The sequence below is a fragment of the Nannobrachium achirus genome (genome assembly GCF_963921795.1).
Source record: "Nannobrachium achirus genome assembly, chromosome: 6".
In the NCBI taxonomy this organism is placed as follows: domain Eukaryota; kingdom Metazoa; phylum Chordata; class Actinopteri; order Myctophiformes; family Myctophidae; genus Nannobrachium; species Nannobrachium achirus.
Window position 1 is genome coordinate 73,824,325 of NC_137815.1, and position 17,121 is coordinate 73,841,445.

Sequence of the window (17,121 nt, forward strand, 5' to 3'; positions counted from 1 at the left end):
TCATTTGATTATGATTAGTCATCACAGCATCATTGTTGTGCTGTGTGTTGTTCTGTACAGCACTTTGGTACAACGAGAGTTGTTTTGAAATGTGCTTTATTAATACATTTGATTTCATTTCATTTGATTATTGACATACTCTTGTTAAAGGCAACACTAGCTGTTCTTCATCATATGATGTCCCAGATCACCTGAGTTCACCCTACTGTACATCCATCCATTCTACGGCGCGCTGCACAGCTGTGAACTTTGGAAAGTGTTTAGTAAGGTCCAGATGTTTACTGTACCTTGACAGAGGCAGGGGGAGGCGGTGCAAAGTTGGAGAAGCCAGCAGATGAGGCGGTCTCCATTTTCTAAACATACCAGAGAGAAAAAAAATAGTTAAGTATAATGTATACTTTGATCCAAATACGACCTAGGCCTACATGTATTTACAAGTGTTAAATATATTATTGGTTGTCAGTCAACACTTTCCATAAGGGTTAGAAATGGCAGACAACCATATTGAATATTAAAATGTAATAATAAATTATAATTATCATCCTCTTGTCAATGTAGGATGAAACACACAAAGCAACCCAGATGTGTAGAGATGCCTTGGAAGTGGTGTCATGACTCATGAGCCGAGTGTTAAATTTCAACTTTAAGGAGCCTCTCCAACCTGTTCTTTCTGGGGGGCAGCAGGACCAAAACCAACCTGTTCTTTCTGGGGGGCAGCAGGACCAAAACCAACCTGTTCTTTCTGGGATGCAGCAGGACCAAAACCAACCTGTTCTTTCTGGGATGCAGCAGGACCAAAACCAACCTGTTCTTTCTGGGGTGCAGCTGGACCAAAACCAACCTGTTCTTTCTGGGGTGCAGCAGGACCAAAACCAACCTGTTCTTTCTGGGGTGCAGCAGGACCAAAACCAACCTGTTCTTTCTGGGGTGCAGCAGGACCAAAACCAACCTGTTCTTTCTGGGGTGCAGCAGGACCAAAACCAACCTGTTCTTTCTGGGGTGCAGCAGGACCAAAACCAATCTGTTCTTTCTGGGGTGCAGCAGGACCAAAACCAATCTGTTCTTTCTGGGGTGCAGCAGGACCAAAACCAACCTGTTCTTTCTGGGGTGCAGCAGGACCAAAACCAACCTGTTCTTTCTGGGGTGCAGCAGGACCAAAACCAACCTGTTCTTTCTGGGGTGCAGCAGGACCAAAACCAACCTGTTCTTTCTGGGGTGCAGCAGGACCAAAACCAATCTGTTCTTTCTGGGGGGCAGCAGGACCAAAACCAACCTGTTCTTTCTGGGGTGCAGCAGGACCAAAACCAACCTGTTCTTTCTGGGGTGCAGCAGGACCAAAACCAACCTGTTCTTTCTGGGGTGCAGCAGGACCAAAACCAACCTGTTCTTTCTGGGGTGCAGCAGGACCAAAACCAATCTGTTCTTTCTGGGGGGCAGCAGGACCAAAACCAACCTGTTCTTTCTGGGGGGCAGCAGGACCAAAACCAAACGACAGAGAATCCAGGGCCTCATCTGTGCTCATTGGCTTCTGGGAATGACAAACAAAACAGGACATTCACCACACACAGCTTATCACCTCCACAGTATACAGTACATAACCACACACTAAACTGTCTGTAAAGCATATCCTAATTCAGGGGTCCTAGGGGGTCCTCAGAGTTACTACAGGGGGTCCTCCAAATCTTTGAGTGATAGAAACCTTTTTTTTCCTCCTCTTTTACATTAACCACTTGAACCCTAGCGTCAATTTAGCCAAAAATAGCAGTGAGCTTGTAGATCGGCTATTTTCGGCAAAGAGGTTTGATGTAGAGGGGGAAAAGAGCAGAGTTAGTACAGAGTGAAAGGTCAAGTTTATTAAGTATTGACGGTTCAAGTGGTTGAATATCCTAAAACAAAAATGTACATGAATCCAAAATACACTGACGATTGCGCCGTCAAACGATTCAATTATAATCTCTGAAAAGGTTGTGGGGGTCCCTGCTTCATCTCTCTCTCTCAACTAAGGGGTCCTCGGCCTGAAAACGTTGAAGACCCCTGGTGTAAAGCATATCCTAATTCACAAAAAACAGGGCAAACCATCCCTAGAAACACCATGTAATCCACTAGAGGGCACATCAGACAGAGTCAGAAACACAGGAAAGGCCTAAATAATCCAAAGCAGACTGACTGTACAGTGTGTAGCAACAGTGAAGGAAGGGGAAAAACAGGGACACACCCATCGCATTCCACAGAAACTAAATCACAACTAAACTCCACCGAATGAAAACAGTTGACGTTTTCATATCGCTTTGATGTCGCTACATTATGCCCAAACTTGAGAACTCACAATAAACTGTGACATACAGTAAAACTGTTACAGTAGAAAAGCAAAGAAACACTTATAGGTTACATTTGCAAATAAGGCATTTATGCAGACAACCTGATCCACTGTAGGACAGCAGGTAAACATTCAAACTACTACAACCTGTTCATAGATTCCATATAGTTTCATCGTTTGACAGCACAATCATCAGTGTATTTTGGATTCATGTCAATTTGTGTTTTCAGATATTTAACCACTTGAACCGTCAATACTTAATAAACTTGACCTTTCACTCTGTACTTAGTCTGCTCTTTTTCCCCTCTACACCAAACCTCTTTGCCGAAAATAGCCGATCTACAAGCTCACAATGCCTCGCAGCGCGAGGCGTTGTGAGCTTGTAGATCAGCTATTTTTTGGCTACAGTTCTCCCAATATGGTTCAAGTGGTAAATATAAAAAAGGAGAAAAAATAGTTTCTATCAAAGATTTGGAGGCCCCCCTGTAGTAACTCTGAGGACCCCCTAGGGGTCCCAGACCCCCTGTTGACCCCTGATCTAATACATAAAATCAATCAGCATAAAGTACATCTAAATGACATGCATTGCATATCTGTGGTGTGGAAACCATCATTATGTCCAAAACTGTTGCTTTTTACAGGATTCAAATTCAAAAACAGCAAAAGCAGCAGATCTACAAGCTCAAAACGTGGATCTGCTACTTTTGATGCCTTTGTGTGACACTGCAGTGTGATGGCATTAATTCACAACAGCAGCAATGATATGTGAACAAGATAACATCTGGATTGCATAAGTGGCTTAATATCTGAATAGGGAACAAGCACTGATAGAGAAATAATAAGACCAAGGAGGCGTAGCCTCAGTCAGATCAGAATGGGTGACTCATACTGTGTGCAGTGCAGGGTAAAGTAAACAGAGGGAGTGTGATGGAGGATCATGTTTTAGATGAATGTGTTTGCCTGCGTTGGTGGGTGGGGCAGCGCCGCAGAGGTAGTGGAAAGTAACTAAGTACATATACTCAAGTACTGTATTTAAGTACAGTTTCTTAACTGAAGTATTTACAATTTGATTACTTCTACTCCACTACATCTCAGATGCAAATAATGTACTTTTAACTCCACTAAAATTATTAGAAAATTGTAGTTCCTGGTTACTTTGTGGATTTTGATTATTATTACAAAACATACATTAACCAATTCAGCCCTACATAATATTAGCCTAGTAAACGACCAACTTCTGTAATCCAGTAAATTAAATGGTTTCCGGAAGAGAGCGGGTACGAGGCTAACATAATATTCTGGCAATTTGAAAATAGACGATCTACAAGCTCACATTGCGTCGGGATGCGAAGCATTGTGAGCTTGTAGATCTGCTATCTCTAACAGTATTCCTACATTGGAGTATTGTTACTTTAAGTTAAAACGTTTGAGTACTTTTCCCACCACTGGTACTGTAACTGCGTAGTACATTTAAGTACTGGGCATTCTGAGGTACTTTTTTACTTCGCTCGAGTATTATCCATTTTCAATACTTTATACTCTTATACTCAGGTTCAGACCCAGCTGCTGCTCCAGGCAAGCTTTCTCGGAGCCTTCATAAAAATATCAACAGCTACAGTACATACAACAAAAGATAGCACGCATTTCTCACCTTCTTTCCTCTAAAATGCAGCACTGACGTTGGTTTATTTGGTAGCATTTTGTAGTGTGTGACTCACTGGTTTTACTTGCATTAACTGTTCAACAATATGGGCGAACGGAGAGGTAAGCTGCAATCGTCGTCAGTCTAACAGCCAGTGAATGTGAATGTGTACGATTAGGTGTGCGACTGGGTTGGGCAGAACAAAAGCAAATGGGTTCAAGGTGGGTCCTCTTTTTTATTTGCTGAGCAGCCAACACCCCACAATGCAATGCAACATTCCCCACTCGAGAGCAACCAGAAGATCACAGGGTCAGAGAAATGGCATGTCTGCTGTGTGTGTGTGTGTGTGTGTGTGTGTGTGTGTGTGTGTGTGTGTGTGTGTGTGTGTGTGTGTGTGTGTGTGTGTGTGTGTGTGTGTGTGTGTGTACATGTGCAACAAGTATGCACTGTATGTCTTTGTGTTTGTTACTGTATCTGTGCAAGCTAACGACTATCCAGACAGTGATTACAGTGTGTGTGTGTGTGTGTGTGTGTGTGTGTGTGTGTGTGTGTGTGTGTGTGTGTGTGTGTGTGAATGTTTTCTGTATGATGAACGAACGTCACTTACAGGCTCATCCTTTGGTTTGACATCTGGCTGAGCTGGTGGCTAGAAAACACAAAGCAGTACTGAGAGTGAATACACGAGTCAGCAGATTTATTATTTAAAAATTAAAAAAGGAAGTATATTACTAGCCCACAAAGTCAAATAAGGAACCTTGTTTACAGGGCTTGAGATTAACTATGACTACTATACTGTAGTTATAGTGCTTGCCACTCAGAAGTTCTATTAGCCAAAACTGCATTCCTTTCAACAGATGGAGAACGCAATGGTTTTTCAGATGTGTCGACCTGGTGATGCTCACAGTACACTGTTTACATACTGTAAGTGGTATTAAATACCAGTAAGACTCCCTAATTGGGAGATAAGCGACCAACAGGTCGCGTACACAAACTTTAGAAGGCAATGGTAGCCAATCAGGAGGGAATATGGGAAATGGGACAGATCCATGTTGATGACATGACTTTAGATATACTGTGTACTGCTTTGCGTGATTTTAGTGTGGTATTAAATATGATATACCTCCCTTTGCTTTCATCTGCCTAGGCTAACTAGTGTGGGAGAGAAATAGTTGTCACTGCAAACAGTGACAACAGTCGATTCTACCCCAGACCTCACAGTCACACAGCATCTTAGAACCAGGAGAACTGTCTGCTTCAGGCAGTGATGTTTAGAACTTGAATCATCGTCATCATCATCCAGGCCAAGTTGGCTAGTAACATGACTACACAACACTACCCTCCCACGGTTCATTTTCACCTGCATTTGGTTAAATTCAAGCCCTGGTTGGTTGTATAAACCAGTGGTTCTCAAACATGTTCACATCAAGGACCCCCAAATGATTGTGTATTTGGCCGTGGACGCCCCCCTTCAAACAGCAGAGGATTGAAGTTGTTAAACTGATTTTAATGCTATATTTACTCATTTTGCTGGGGTCCTGCTGGAATCCCCTCAAGGACCCCTGGCCCCTGGGGGTCCCCGGACCGTGCTTTGAGAACCACTGGTATAAATATAAAATATTAAGCCAGTTGAAGACACTCCACACGCAGTGAGGAAGCATCAGAGGAAGAGAGAGAGAGGGATTATGGGTAAAACTGACCATGTCTTCAAACCTGTAGCCTGGAGGGAGGGTGTCGTCTCTCTCTCCACACAGAACGCCCTCCATGCAGTTCACACCATGCTGTCACACACACACACACACACACACACACACACACACACACACACACACACACACACACACACACACACACGCACACACGCACACGCACACGCACATGCAATGCACACCATTACACACCTGATGCATGTCAGAGCTTAAAGGAGTAGTTCACCCCCAAAATGACTTTTTTTCTATTGATTACTCATCCCATGGAGAGTAGAGTTCAATAATATTTTTAGTTTTTTGTCGCATTCCTAAGACAAAAATGTGATAACAATAAATTTACCCCCATTCATTCCGGATGGTGACCCGTTTCGAAACGGGTCACCATCCGGAATCAATGGGGGTAAATTTACTCAAATCAAATTTTTGTCTTAGGAATGTGACAAAAACCAAAAACTATTATTGAACTCTACTCTCCATGGGATGAGTAATCAATAGGAAAAAAGTCATTTTGGGGGTGAACTACTCCTTTAAGCACTTAAACCCCATCATCCTTATTGTGGCGAAGGCTTTTGCAGAAAATAGCAGATCGACAAGTTTGTGGATCTCCTATTTTCAGCTAAAGCCTTCCCCACAATAACAGTACAGAGCCTTGAGGGACTCCGCTCAACCACATGGGGTTTAAACGGTTAATCAATTAAGACCTGTGTACTTCGTCATAAAGGAATAGTGGGGAAATGTACACGCCGATTTACAAGCTCACAAGCTTGCGTACTGTAGCAATGAACGCGTTGTGCGCTTGAGCAGCTGTTATTTTATACGAATGTTTTGGTCTTAAATGTCATGCCTGTGACATGACCTAAAATAAGGACATCAGGGTTGAAGTGGTTTAAATAAGCACTTCATCATTTCCATGTCCTGCTGTGTCCTGGGGATCAAACCCAGGTCTTTCTACCGCTCTTCCAATAAGGCATCCCAGTTGGTCAGGGGGAGATATTTAGCCATGAGCTTTAGTACTAGTGTTAGTAGGCCTATATAATGTAATCATATATTATATATCAACTCCACTCAAAAGTGCACACAAAAACACACTTTGTATTAAGCACACACACACACACACACACACACACACACACACACACACTGACCTCCGTGACCTCAGGCCCAGTGTACACAGGCTGTGGGGGGGTCAGAGGTTGTGAGGGGGTCAAGCTGCTGGCCAGGGCATCAAAGGGGTCCTCAGCAGGTGCCTGCAAAACACACACAACACATCTCAGCACGCTGTATGGTAGCACGCACACACACACACACACACACACACACACACACACACACACACACACACACACACACACACACACACACACACACACACACACACACACACACACACACACACACACACACACACACACACACACACACACACACACACACACACACACACACACGTGGTGAACCTTCCTGTACCTTGGCTGGTTTGGCCACTGGGGGAGCAACCTCCACCTGCACCTGCAAACACACCAGGAGGGTCAGCTTAATATACAGTAGGACAGTGGTTCTCAACCTGTGGGTCGGGACCCCCAGGTCAGGGGCGTCACAAGGGGGGGTAAAGTGGGACTGAGTTACTAAGGCCCAAGGGGGGCCTTAATTATATACTTTAGCTATTGAAAAATAGCAGATATACAAGCTCACAGCGCTGCAAGCTTGTAGATCTTTTGAAAAGTCGTGAAAATGTGTGCAAATCTTGTCATGTATTTTTTAAGCAACATTTGCTTCTGGGGGGTCCCTGGATCTAAATATTTTGAGATGGGGGTCCATGGCCAAATACATATCATTTTGGAGGTCTTTCATATGATCATTTTTGAGCACCACTGACATAGGAACATAGTAAAAAAAAAAAAAAAAAAAAAGACTTGCAAAAATGTTTATGATTTAATAAAAATAGCAGATCTACAAGCTTGTATATCTGCTATTTTTCAATAGTTAATCACAAAATAATGCGTAATAAAGCGTTCCCAGTCTAAATGGGTTAAACCCCCTCCCCCTATGAAGAACATTCATGGTGGGCCCACGGTGAATCCTTGAGCCCAGGGCCCAGAATGTGGTGTGACGCCCCTGCCCCAGGCTAAAACATTTAACTGAACATATATACTGTACATCATAACATATATACTGTACATCATAAATATATACTGTACATCATAAATATATACTGTACATCATAAATATATACTGTACATCATAACATATATACTGTACATCATAAATATATACTGTACATCATAATTCACACTACGACGGTACTGAGGTGAGCTGTTACTGAATGTAATGTGGGGAGTTGTTATTACAAGTCGTGGAGATGCCATATTTCAGAACCACATAGCCTTGTAAAAAAGGTGACACATTCTAAAACGCAGTGTGTTTGTACGTAGCACCTTTTAAAAGGCATTTAAACAGCCTGAGCTGCTCCTGTGCTTTCCTTCCTATATAACACTCTGAGAGCATAAAGATTGTACCTTCAGTACAAAACTAAATAATTGTGTTCCAGATTCATAGATTTCATAGTAGGCTTCATAGACTTGTTAGACAGCACTATCATCAGTGTGGAGTCGATCGAGTAAGTTCATGTATTGTATCTTTTCTATTAATATGTTAACCCAAGTGGTTAATGTAAAAAAGAAGGAAAAAAAATCTTAACACAGAGATTTGGCAGCCGCCCTACTCTCAAGGGGTCACGGACCCCCTGTTGAAGACCTCATGTCTAGACATTTTTGTTCCAATGTTAATACTGCCTATTGCGTAGCACTGTCTATTGTGCATTGTTACATAGTATACAGTACATACAGTACATACAGAAGAGAGCAAACACAGTGCTGACTGTGCACTTGACTCACAGCATCAGCAGTACCAGACAAATGTACACCAACCACTGACAGAAGGTTTTCACTACCTTGCTCTGTGGAGGTTTAGTCTCCTCTGCCTTTCCCTGTCCCTTTACAGAAACACCTGCAGTTGCAGCAGCTGAGGCAGACTTTGGAACTTTGGTAGGACTGGGAGGTGCTTTAGTGCTAACCACTTTGGTAGGAGTCTCTTTGGCGGGATCCACTTTGGTAGGACTAGGAGCCGCTTTAGTGGGCGCCACTTTGGTAGGAGCTTCTTTAACGGGATCCACTTTGGCTGGAGCCCCTTTGGTTGGAGTTCCTTTGGCAGGATCGACTTTGGGAAGATCAGCTTTGACCGTTGCGGGAGCAGTGGCACTCTACAACGCAATGTATTTGAGGTGATTATAGATCAAGCACAAAACAGAACTTGGGATGTTTTTCCACAACATAGTCTCTGTCACAGATTAAGCCAGCATTATGATGAGAGGAAAGGGACCATGAGAGCAAGCCTTATGAGAATCCACCTCCAGCAATCCCTGAAGCCACCCAACATGATGACAGCCCATGATGAAGACATGCAATGAAACGTGGCGGAGGAAACACGTCTCCTGCTTCCTGACAACACCTGGATCCTGGCAGCCATGGTTGGAGGGGGAGGCAGAGCAACAGCAGCACAAACACAACAGCAAGTCTGGGCAGCAAAGACCCTTCTTCCCAACCAGTAAAGACCCTTCTTCCCAACCAGTCAAACTCCAGCGCAGAGAAACAAAAACAACAAGGTAAAAGTGTGAAGCAGAGACATGCTTCTAAAGGAGATCTCCTTCCTGCAACAACCCATTCAGAGCCATGATATCCCTCACCAAAGCAAGGATCATTCAGCATAAGAGCGACATGCAGCCTCTCACAGCAGCCTCTGTGGTTGGAGGATGGAGGGTAGGAGAAAGAAATGGGAGCGAAGACCAAAGAAAGCACTGAGGTTTTGGGCAGAAGAGACATGAAGACAATGTAGGTCCTCCAGAACGGCGCCCCTGAACTCTACCTTGCCTGTGCCTTTGGCTGCCGCGGCAGGGGCTGCTGGCATAGCAGCTGTGGCTTTGGCGTGGGACGCAGCTGCAGTCTACAAACAACCACCCAATGATTACTAAACATATTGACACACAACGCAGAGGGAGCGTATTGAAAATATCTCTCAAACAATAATGCACAGTAAAAGAGGAAATATAGACTCTTGCTCGAGGTGACAGTGGAGCAGGATTATAGAGGCGTCTGGACTGATTTTAAGGTCAGATCATTGCAATCATTTGCATTTGTTTATTAAACAGTGTATTTACTGTTTGCCCTGTGATTTAAGTGGCCAGGTCTTAGCCCTGGCCAGGTCTTAGCCCTGGCCACTTAAAACACAGGGTAGACTCTAGGGTTGGGATCCGGAACCAGAAGAATCCAAGGAACTGGATCCAACATTGAGGATCAAATTTGAAACCTTTTCTGGAACCAGGTTTTTAATCACACTGTCAGAGCTGGCATGTGGACTTCATGTCTGCTATACAACTGGGGATGCTGGAATCAATGGGGGTAAATCTACTATTTGTCTTAGGAATGCGACAAATACAATCAAGTCTCCATGGCATGACTAATCAATAGAAAAAAGTCATTTTGGGGTGAATTGATTGATTGATTGATTGATTATTTTATTATAAAAAATTGAGAACAGTACAAGTATAGTTAAACACCCTGCCTAAAAGGAACATCTCAAATAAGACCTTTTGCTGCCTTTTTGTTACGTTGAAAGCCCTCTGTAGTGGGACTGTTAAAGAGGGAATTGTTAAGGAAACAGAATCGTTAAAATCCTAAAGTAGCCCAGACTTATCTGACCCTTGATCAATGAGTGGTCAACCCCAACAGACTGAGGCCAGTTCTAAAAAGAGGCTCCTAAATCCTAACAGTTTTCTGTTTTCTGTTGCAGTAGCAGCATCTAAAATGACACAGGTGCTGTCCCGCTGTATAGCTTTACAACAGGTCTGAAAGGGTTAAACCACTGAGTGATCAAATTCATTAGAACAGGAGTTTTGAGCTACATTCAGTCAGACCAGCACTCCTGGCTTAATGAATAAGAACCGAAGCGAACAAAGGTTACCTTGGGGACATCTTTAGTGCTGCCCCTGGCCTCTGCTGCTGCCATGTCAATGACAGTAGCACCAGCTACCTCTGCTGCTGCCATGTCAATGACAGTAGCACCAGCCACCGCAGTGTTAGGTGTGACAAGAGCAGTCTACAAACCAAAGGAGCACGCGTTTGAGACATGTTATGAAAATGTTATGGATATTATGTACAGTCAGCTCACAGGACACAAATACAGCAGCATTGACCCCAAAGGCACCGGCGGTCTCGCATTGAGAAAGCGCAGGTTCTCAGCAAGCGGGCCGTTGTATTAAAAAGACAACAAGTGGGGACGGCGGCACCCCGGAGGAACCCACAGAGGAGAGAAGGAATTTACAAAAGCCCGGCACGATGAAAAGAATGAGATAAACAAAGCGTCATGGTGGGAAGAAGGGTTGTGATGTCAAGAGGAGTTGCCACGTAACCCAGCGAACACAACAGTGAGTAATGTGTTCAAAAGAAGGATGAAGTGTTACTGGAGTTGAACACCAACAGTGAGTAATGTGTTCAAAAGAAGGATGAAGTGTTACTGGAGTTGAACAAACACCAACAGTGAGTAATGTGTTCAAAAGAAGGATGAAGTGTTACTGGAGTTGAACAAACACCAACAGTGAGTAATGTGTCCAAAAGAAGGATGAAGTGTTACTGGAGTTGAACAAACACCAACAGTGAGTAATGTGTTCAAAAGAAGGATGAAGTGTTACTGGAGTTGAACAAACACCAACAGTGAGTAATGTGTTCAAAAGAAGGATGAAGTGTTACTGGAGTTGAACAAACACCAACAGTGAGTAATGTGTTCAAAAGAAGGATGAAGTGTTACTGGAGTTGAACAAACACCAACAGTGAGTAATGTGTCCAAAAGAAGGATGAAGTGTTACTGGAGTTGAACAAACACCAACAGTGAGTAATGTGTTCAAAAGAAGGATGAAGTGTTACTGGAGTTGAACAAACACCAACAGTGAGTAATGTGTTCAAAAGAAGGATGAAGTGTTACTGGAGTTGAACAAACACCAACAGTGAGTAATGTGTTCAAAAGAAGGATGAAGTGTTACTGGAGTTGAACAAACACCAACAGTGAGTAATGTGTTCAAAAGAAGGATGAAGTGTTACTGGAGTTGAACAAACACCAACAGTGAGTAATGTGTCCAAAAGAAGGATGAAGTGTTACTGTAGTTGAACAAACACCAACAGTGAGTAATGTGTTCAAAAGAAGGATGAAGTGTTACTGGAGTTGAACAAACACCAACAGTGAGTAATGTGTTCAAAAGAAGGATGAAGTGTTACTGGAGTTGAACAAACACCACAAACAGCCAAAAAAAGCCCCACAAGCCGCTTGTAGCCTCCACAATAAAGTGTACCTCCGGCATGACTTTGGGCGTCACTTTCCCGGTGGTCCCTGTCGTCGTCCCCCCAGGCTTTGCAGCCATGCCTGTTGCCGACGAGGCCTTCTGTAAACATATCAAGTAATGACATCACATCACTTCTGATCCAGTAACGATAACTTCTGTAACACATCGAGTAACGATAACTTCTGTAACACATCAAGTAACGATAACTTCTGTAACACATCGAGTAACGATAACTTCTGTAACACATCAAGACTTTTGTTTTGCTCATAGTGTTTTCTCTCAGTCCTCAGTGTGTAGTTGACAGAGAATGAATTGATCACAGGGTCAAATTAATCATGTTAATTGACCACACTCAGGGGCGTCACAAGAGGGGGAAAAGTGGGACTGAGTCACCAGGGCCCAAGGTTGGAGGGGCCTTAATTATTCTATACGTTAGCTATTGAAAAATAGCAGAAATACAAGCTGCGAGCTTGTAGATCTGCTATTTTTGAAATGTTGTGAAAATGTGTGGAAATCTTTTTTGCCTGGAACTAAATATTCTGAGATGGGGGTCCGTGGCCAAATACATATCATTTTGGGGGTCCTTCACATGAAAGGGTTTGAGCACCACTGACATAGAAACATAGGTTTTTCAATAGTTAGGCACAAAATAACTTACAGTAAATAATGCGTTCCCAGTCTAAATGGGTGAAGAACATTCATGGGGGGCCTGCAGTGAATCCTTGTACCCAGGGCCCCGAATTTGGTGCGACACCCCTGACCACACTCCTCAGTAGTGAGTTATGTTGGGTGCACATTTGGTCATTACAGTTATGTTGGGTGTACATTTAGTCATTACAGTTATGTTGGGTGTACATTTAGTCATTATAGTTATGTTGGGTGTACATTTAGTCATTACAGTTATGTTGGGTGTACATTTAGTCATTACAGTTATGTTGGGTGTACATTTAGTCATTACTGTTATGTTGGGTGCACATTTAGTCATTACAGTTATGTTGGGTGTACATTTAGTCATTACAGTTATGTTGGGTGTACATTTAGTCATTACTGCCATAATAATGATGAAATGTGAGCAGCTCTCTAGCAGCCAGTAGAGGGGGTAGAGGGGTCACAAAAAGGTCAGCTCCTAATGACAGATAATTATAACTCATTCATCGAGTCACACGGGATTTGCTTGTTTATGAACAAACTGGGAAAGGAATGACATAATGTGAGCATATGAACCTTCAGTAGGGAACAGTATCAGTGTGGGTACATTTTAACACTCTGTATCAGTGTGGGTACATTTTAACACTCTCAGAGTTTAACCACTTATTAATATGGTTGAGCGGAGTCACTCAGGGCTCTAGACTAGTTTCATTTCGGTTTTCTGCATGGCGTTGTGAGCTTGTCGAACGTCTTTTTTCCTGCAAAAGCTTTCCCCACAATATGGTTGCTGGGGTTTAAATGGTGAATTAACGCTGGAGATGTTGCTGTGCAGGTTGGAGGAGTTGCTGCTCTAAACACAACTATTTACTCTCTCTGTGCAGGTTGGAAGAGTTGCTGCTCTAAACACAACTATTTACTCTCTCTGTGCAGGTTGGAAGAGTTGCTGCTCTAAACACAACTATTTACTCTCTCTGTGCAGGTTGGAAGAGTTGCTGCTCTAAACACAACTATTTACTCTCTCTGTGCAGGTTGGAAGAGTTGCTGCTCTAAACACAACTATTTACTCTCTCTGTGCAGGTTGGAGGAGTTGCTGCTCTAAACACAACTATTTACTCTCTCTGTGCAGGTTGGAAGAGTTGCTGCTCTAAACACAACTATTTACTCTCTCTGTGCAGGTTGGAAGAGTTGCTGCTCTAAACACAACTATTTACTCTCTCTGTGCAGGTTGGAAGAGTTGCTGCTCTAAACACAACTATTTACTCTCTCTGTGCAGGTTGGAGGAGTTGCTGCTCTAAACACAACTATTTACTCTCTCTGTGCAGGTTGGAGGAGTTGCTGCTCTAAACACAACTATTTACTCTCTCTGTGCAGGTTGGAAGAGTTGCTGCTCTAAACACAACTATTTACTCTCTCTGTGCAGGTTGGAAGAGTTGCTGCTCTAAACACAACTATTTACTCTCTCTGTGCAGGTTGGAGGAGTTGCTGCTCTAAACACAACTATTTACTCTCTCTGTGCAGGTTGGAGGAGTTGCTGCTCTAAACACAACTATTTACTCTCTCTGTGCAGGTTGGAAGAGTTGCTGCTCTAAACACAACTATTTACTCTCTCTGTGCAGGTTGGAAGAGTTGCTGCTCTAAACACAACTATTTACTCTCTCTGTGCAGGTTGGAAGAGTTGCTGCTCTAAACACAACTATTTACTCTCTCTGTGCAGGTTGGAAGAGTTGCTGCTCTAAACACAACTATTTACTCTCTCTGTGCAGGTTGGAAGAGTTGCTGCTCTAAACACAACTATTTACTCTCTCTGTGCAGGTTGGAGGAGTTGCTGCTCTAAACACAACTATTTACTCTCTCTGTGCAGGTTGGAGGAGTTGCTGCTCTAAACACAACTATTTACTCTCTCTGTGCAAGTTGAAAGAGTTGCTGCTCTAAACACAACTATTTACTCTCTCTGTGCAGGTTGGAAGAGTTGCTGCTCTAAACACAACTATTTACTCTCTCTGTGCAGGTTGGAGGAGTTGCTGCTCTAAACACAACTATTTACTCTCTCTGTGCAGGTTGGAGGAGTTGCTGCTCTAAACACAACTATTTACTCTCTCTGTGCAGGTTGGAAGAGTTGCTGCTCTAAACACAACTATTTACTCTCTCTGCTATGTGCTCTCTGCTCTGTGCAGGTTGGAAGAGTTGCTGCTCTAAACACAACTATTTACTCTCTCTGCTATGTGCTCTCTGCTCTGTGCAGGTTGGAAGAGTTGCTGCTCTAAACACAACTATTTACTCTCTCTGCTATGTGCTCTCTGCTCTGTGCAGGTTGGAAGAGTTGCTGCTCTAAACACAACTATTTACTCTCTCTGCTATGTGCTCTCTGCTCTGTGCAGGTTGGAGGAGTTGCTGCTCTAAACACAACTATTTACTCTCTCTGCTATGTGCTCTCTGCTCTGTGCAGGTTGGAGGAGTTGCTGCTCTAAACACAACTATTTACTCTCTCTGTGCAGGTTGGAAGAGTTGCTGCTCTAAACACAACTATTTACTCTCTCTGTGCAGGTTGGAGGAGTTGCTGCTCTAAACACAACTATTTACTCTCTCTGTGCAGGTTGGAGGAGTTGCTGCTCTAAACACAACTATTTACTCTCTCTGTGCAGGTTGGAGGAGTTGCTGCTCTAAACACAACTATTTACTCTCTCTGTGCAGGTTGGAAGAGTTGCTGCTCTAAACACAACTATTTACTCTCTCTGTGCAGGTTGGAAGAGTTGCTGCTCTAAACACAACTATTTACTCTCTCTGTGCAAGTTGAAAGAGTTGCTGCTCTAAACACAACTATTTACTCTCTCTGTGCAGGTTGGAAGAGTTGCTGCTCTAAACACAACTATTTACTCTCTCTGTGCAGGTTGGAGGAGTTGCTGCTCTAAACACAACTATTTACTCTCTCTGTGCAGGTTGGAAGAGTTGCTGCTCTAAACACAACTATTTACTCTCTCTGTGCAGGTTGGAAGAGTTGCTGCTCTAAACACAACTATTTACTCTCTCTGTGCAGGTTGGAGGAGTTGCTGCTCTAAACACAACTATTTACTCTCTCTGTGCAGGTTGGAGGAGTTGCTGCTCTAAACACAACTATTTACTCTCTCTGTGCAGGTTGGAAGAGTTGCTGCTCTAAACACAACTATTTACTCTCTCTGCTATGTGCTCTCTGCTCTGTGCAGGTTGGAAGAGTTGCTGCTCTAAACACAACTATTTACTCTCTCTGCTATGTGCTCTCTGCTCTGTGCAGGTTGGAAGAGTTGCTGCTCTAAACACAACTATTTACTCTCTCTGCTATGTGCTCTCTGCTCTGTGCAGGTTGGAAGAGTTGCTGCTCTAAACACAACTATTTACTCTCTCTGCTATGTGCTCTCTGCTCTGTGCAGGTTGGAGGAGTTGCTGCTCTAAACACAACTATTTACTCTCTCTGCTATGTGCTCTCTGCTCTGTGCAGGTTGGAAGAGTTGCTGCTCTAAACACAACTATTTACTCTCTCTGCTCTGTGCTCTCTGCTCTGTGCAGGTTGGAAGAGTTGCTGCTCTAAACACAACTATTTACTCTCTCTGCTATGTGCTCTCTGCTCTGTGCAGGTTGGAAGAGTTGCTGCTCTAAACACAACTATTTACTCTCTCTGCTATTCAGTCTGACATTTCTGGCCCTGCGGTGCGTTTGGCTCAGAAGCTGTTGACTGACCTCCGCTGAATAGAAGTTAATTACAAGCAATAAAGTTTGAAAAGAATGTATAAGTAAGTGGTCTTATCATTGTGCTCAAGTCATACATAAATCAATTGCTACAGCCGTGGTTCTCAACCTTATCAGCCGCGACCCCCAAAATAATCATATTGATAACCCTGTACCTGGACAAGCATTGTATGAGTTGAGGCATTACATAGAGATAAATATTGTGAAAATAGCCAACCTCAGCTTTTTTCAAAACAATTGCCTCTTTCTTATTATTTGACAATGTGGCCTTTGTTTGACCATTATTGTATAGTTTTGCTGATTACTTTTGATGCCCCCCTGGGGGTCCCGACCCACAGGTTGAGAACCAATGCAGTACAACATACTGAATCAGAAAAGCTCTATAATTATCCTCACATCATACCTTCTGTCTGAACTATTTACCACTAAGAATCAAATGTGTTGAGTTGTTTCTACTGAGCCTGTGTGTTTAATGACTTGAGTGAACAGCAACTTCCTTAAGGCGTCTGCAAAAGCTTTTTTTGTGGATGAGCAATATTTAGAATCATGACATAATAGAGAAGAAAACTCATGATACAACGGTTTCCACATTATCTCTGTGAATGACTCTCCTTATAAGAACTGGAGCTGGAATGGACTTTTAAGAAATGCCTTGAATACTTCTGTTCAATTCGGTTTCTGTTTAGAAAATCCACAAACC

General features: G+C 43.1%; 1 protein-coding gene across 15 annotated transcripts in view; it reads right to left on the bottom strand.

Moving 5' to 3' along the window:
• cast (calpastatin) overlaps positions 1 to 17,121 on the bottom strand; it is a 100,675-nt gene that overhangs the window by 32,996 nt on the left and 50,558 nt on the right. For 6 of the 15 annotated variants that reach the window (XR_013962126.1, XM_080728448.1, XM_080728455.1 and 3 more), the window contains 10 exons: positions 12,063 to 12,152; positions 10,682 to 10,816; positions 9,587 to 9,664; positions 8,616 to 8,924; positions 7,133 to 7,174; positions 6,811 to 6,912; positions 5,657 to 5,737; positions 4,567 to 4,605; positions 1,454 to 1,528; positions 288 to 353 (listed from right to left, as the gene is read on the bottom strand). Coding sequence is in view for 14 of the 15 variants with exons in the window: in XM_080728448.1 (XP_080584574.1) it covers positions 288 to 353; positions 1,454 to 1,528; positions 4,567 to 4,605; positions 5,657 to 5,737; positions 6,811 to 6,912; positions 7,133 to 7,174; positions 8,616 to 8,924; positions 9,587 to 9,664; positions 10,682 to 10,816; positions 12,063 to 12,152 (1,017 nt within the window). In the remaining variant the exon portion in view is untranslated. Of the gene's footprint in view, positions 1 to 287; positions 354 to 1,453; positions 1,529 to 4,566; positions 4,606 to 5,656; positions 5,738 to 6,810; positions 6,913 to 7,132; positions 7,199 to 8,615; positions 8,925 to 9,586; positions 9,665 to 10,681; positions 10,817 to 12,050; positions 12,153 to 17,121 lie in introns of all 15 variants that reach the window. The other 9 variants (XM_080728450.1, XM_080728451.1, XM_080728454.1 and 6 more) reach the window with 8 other exon arrangements.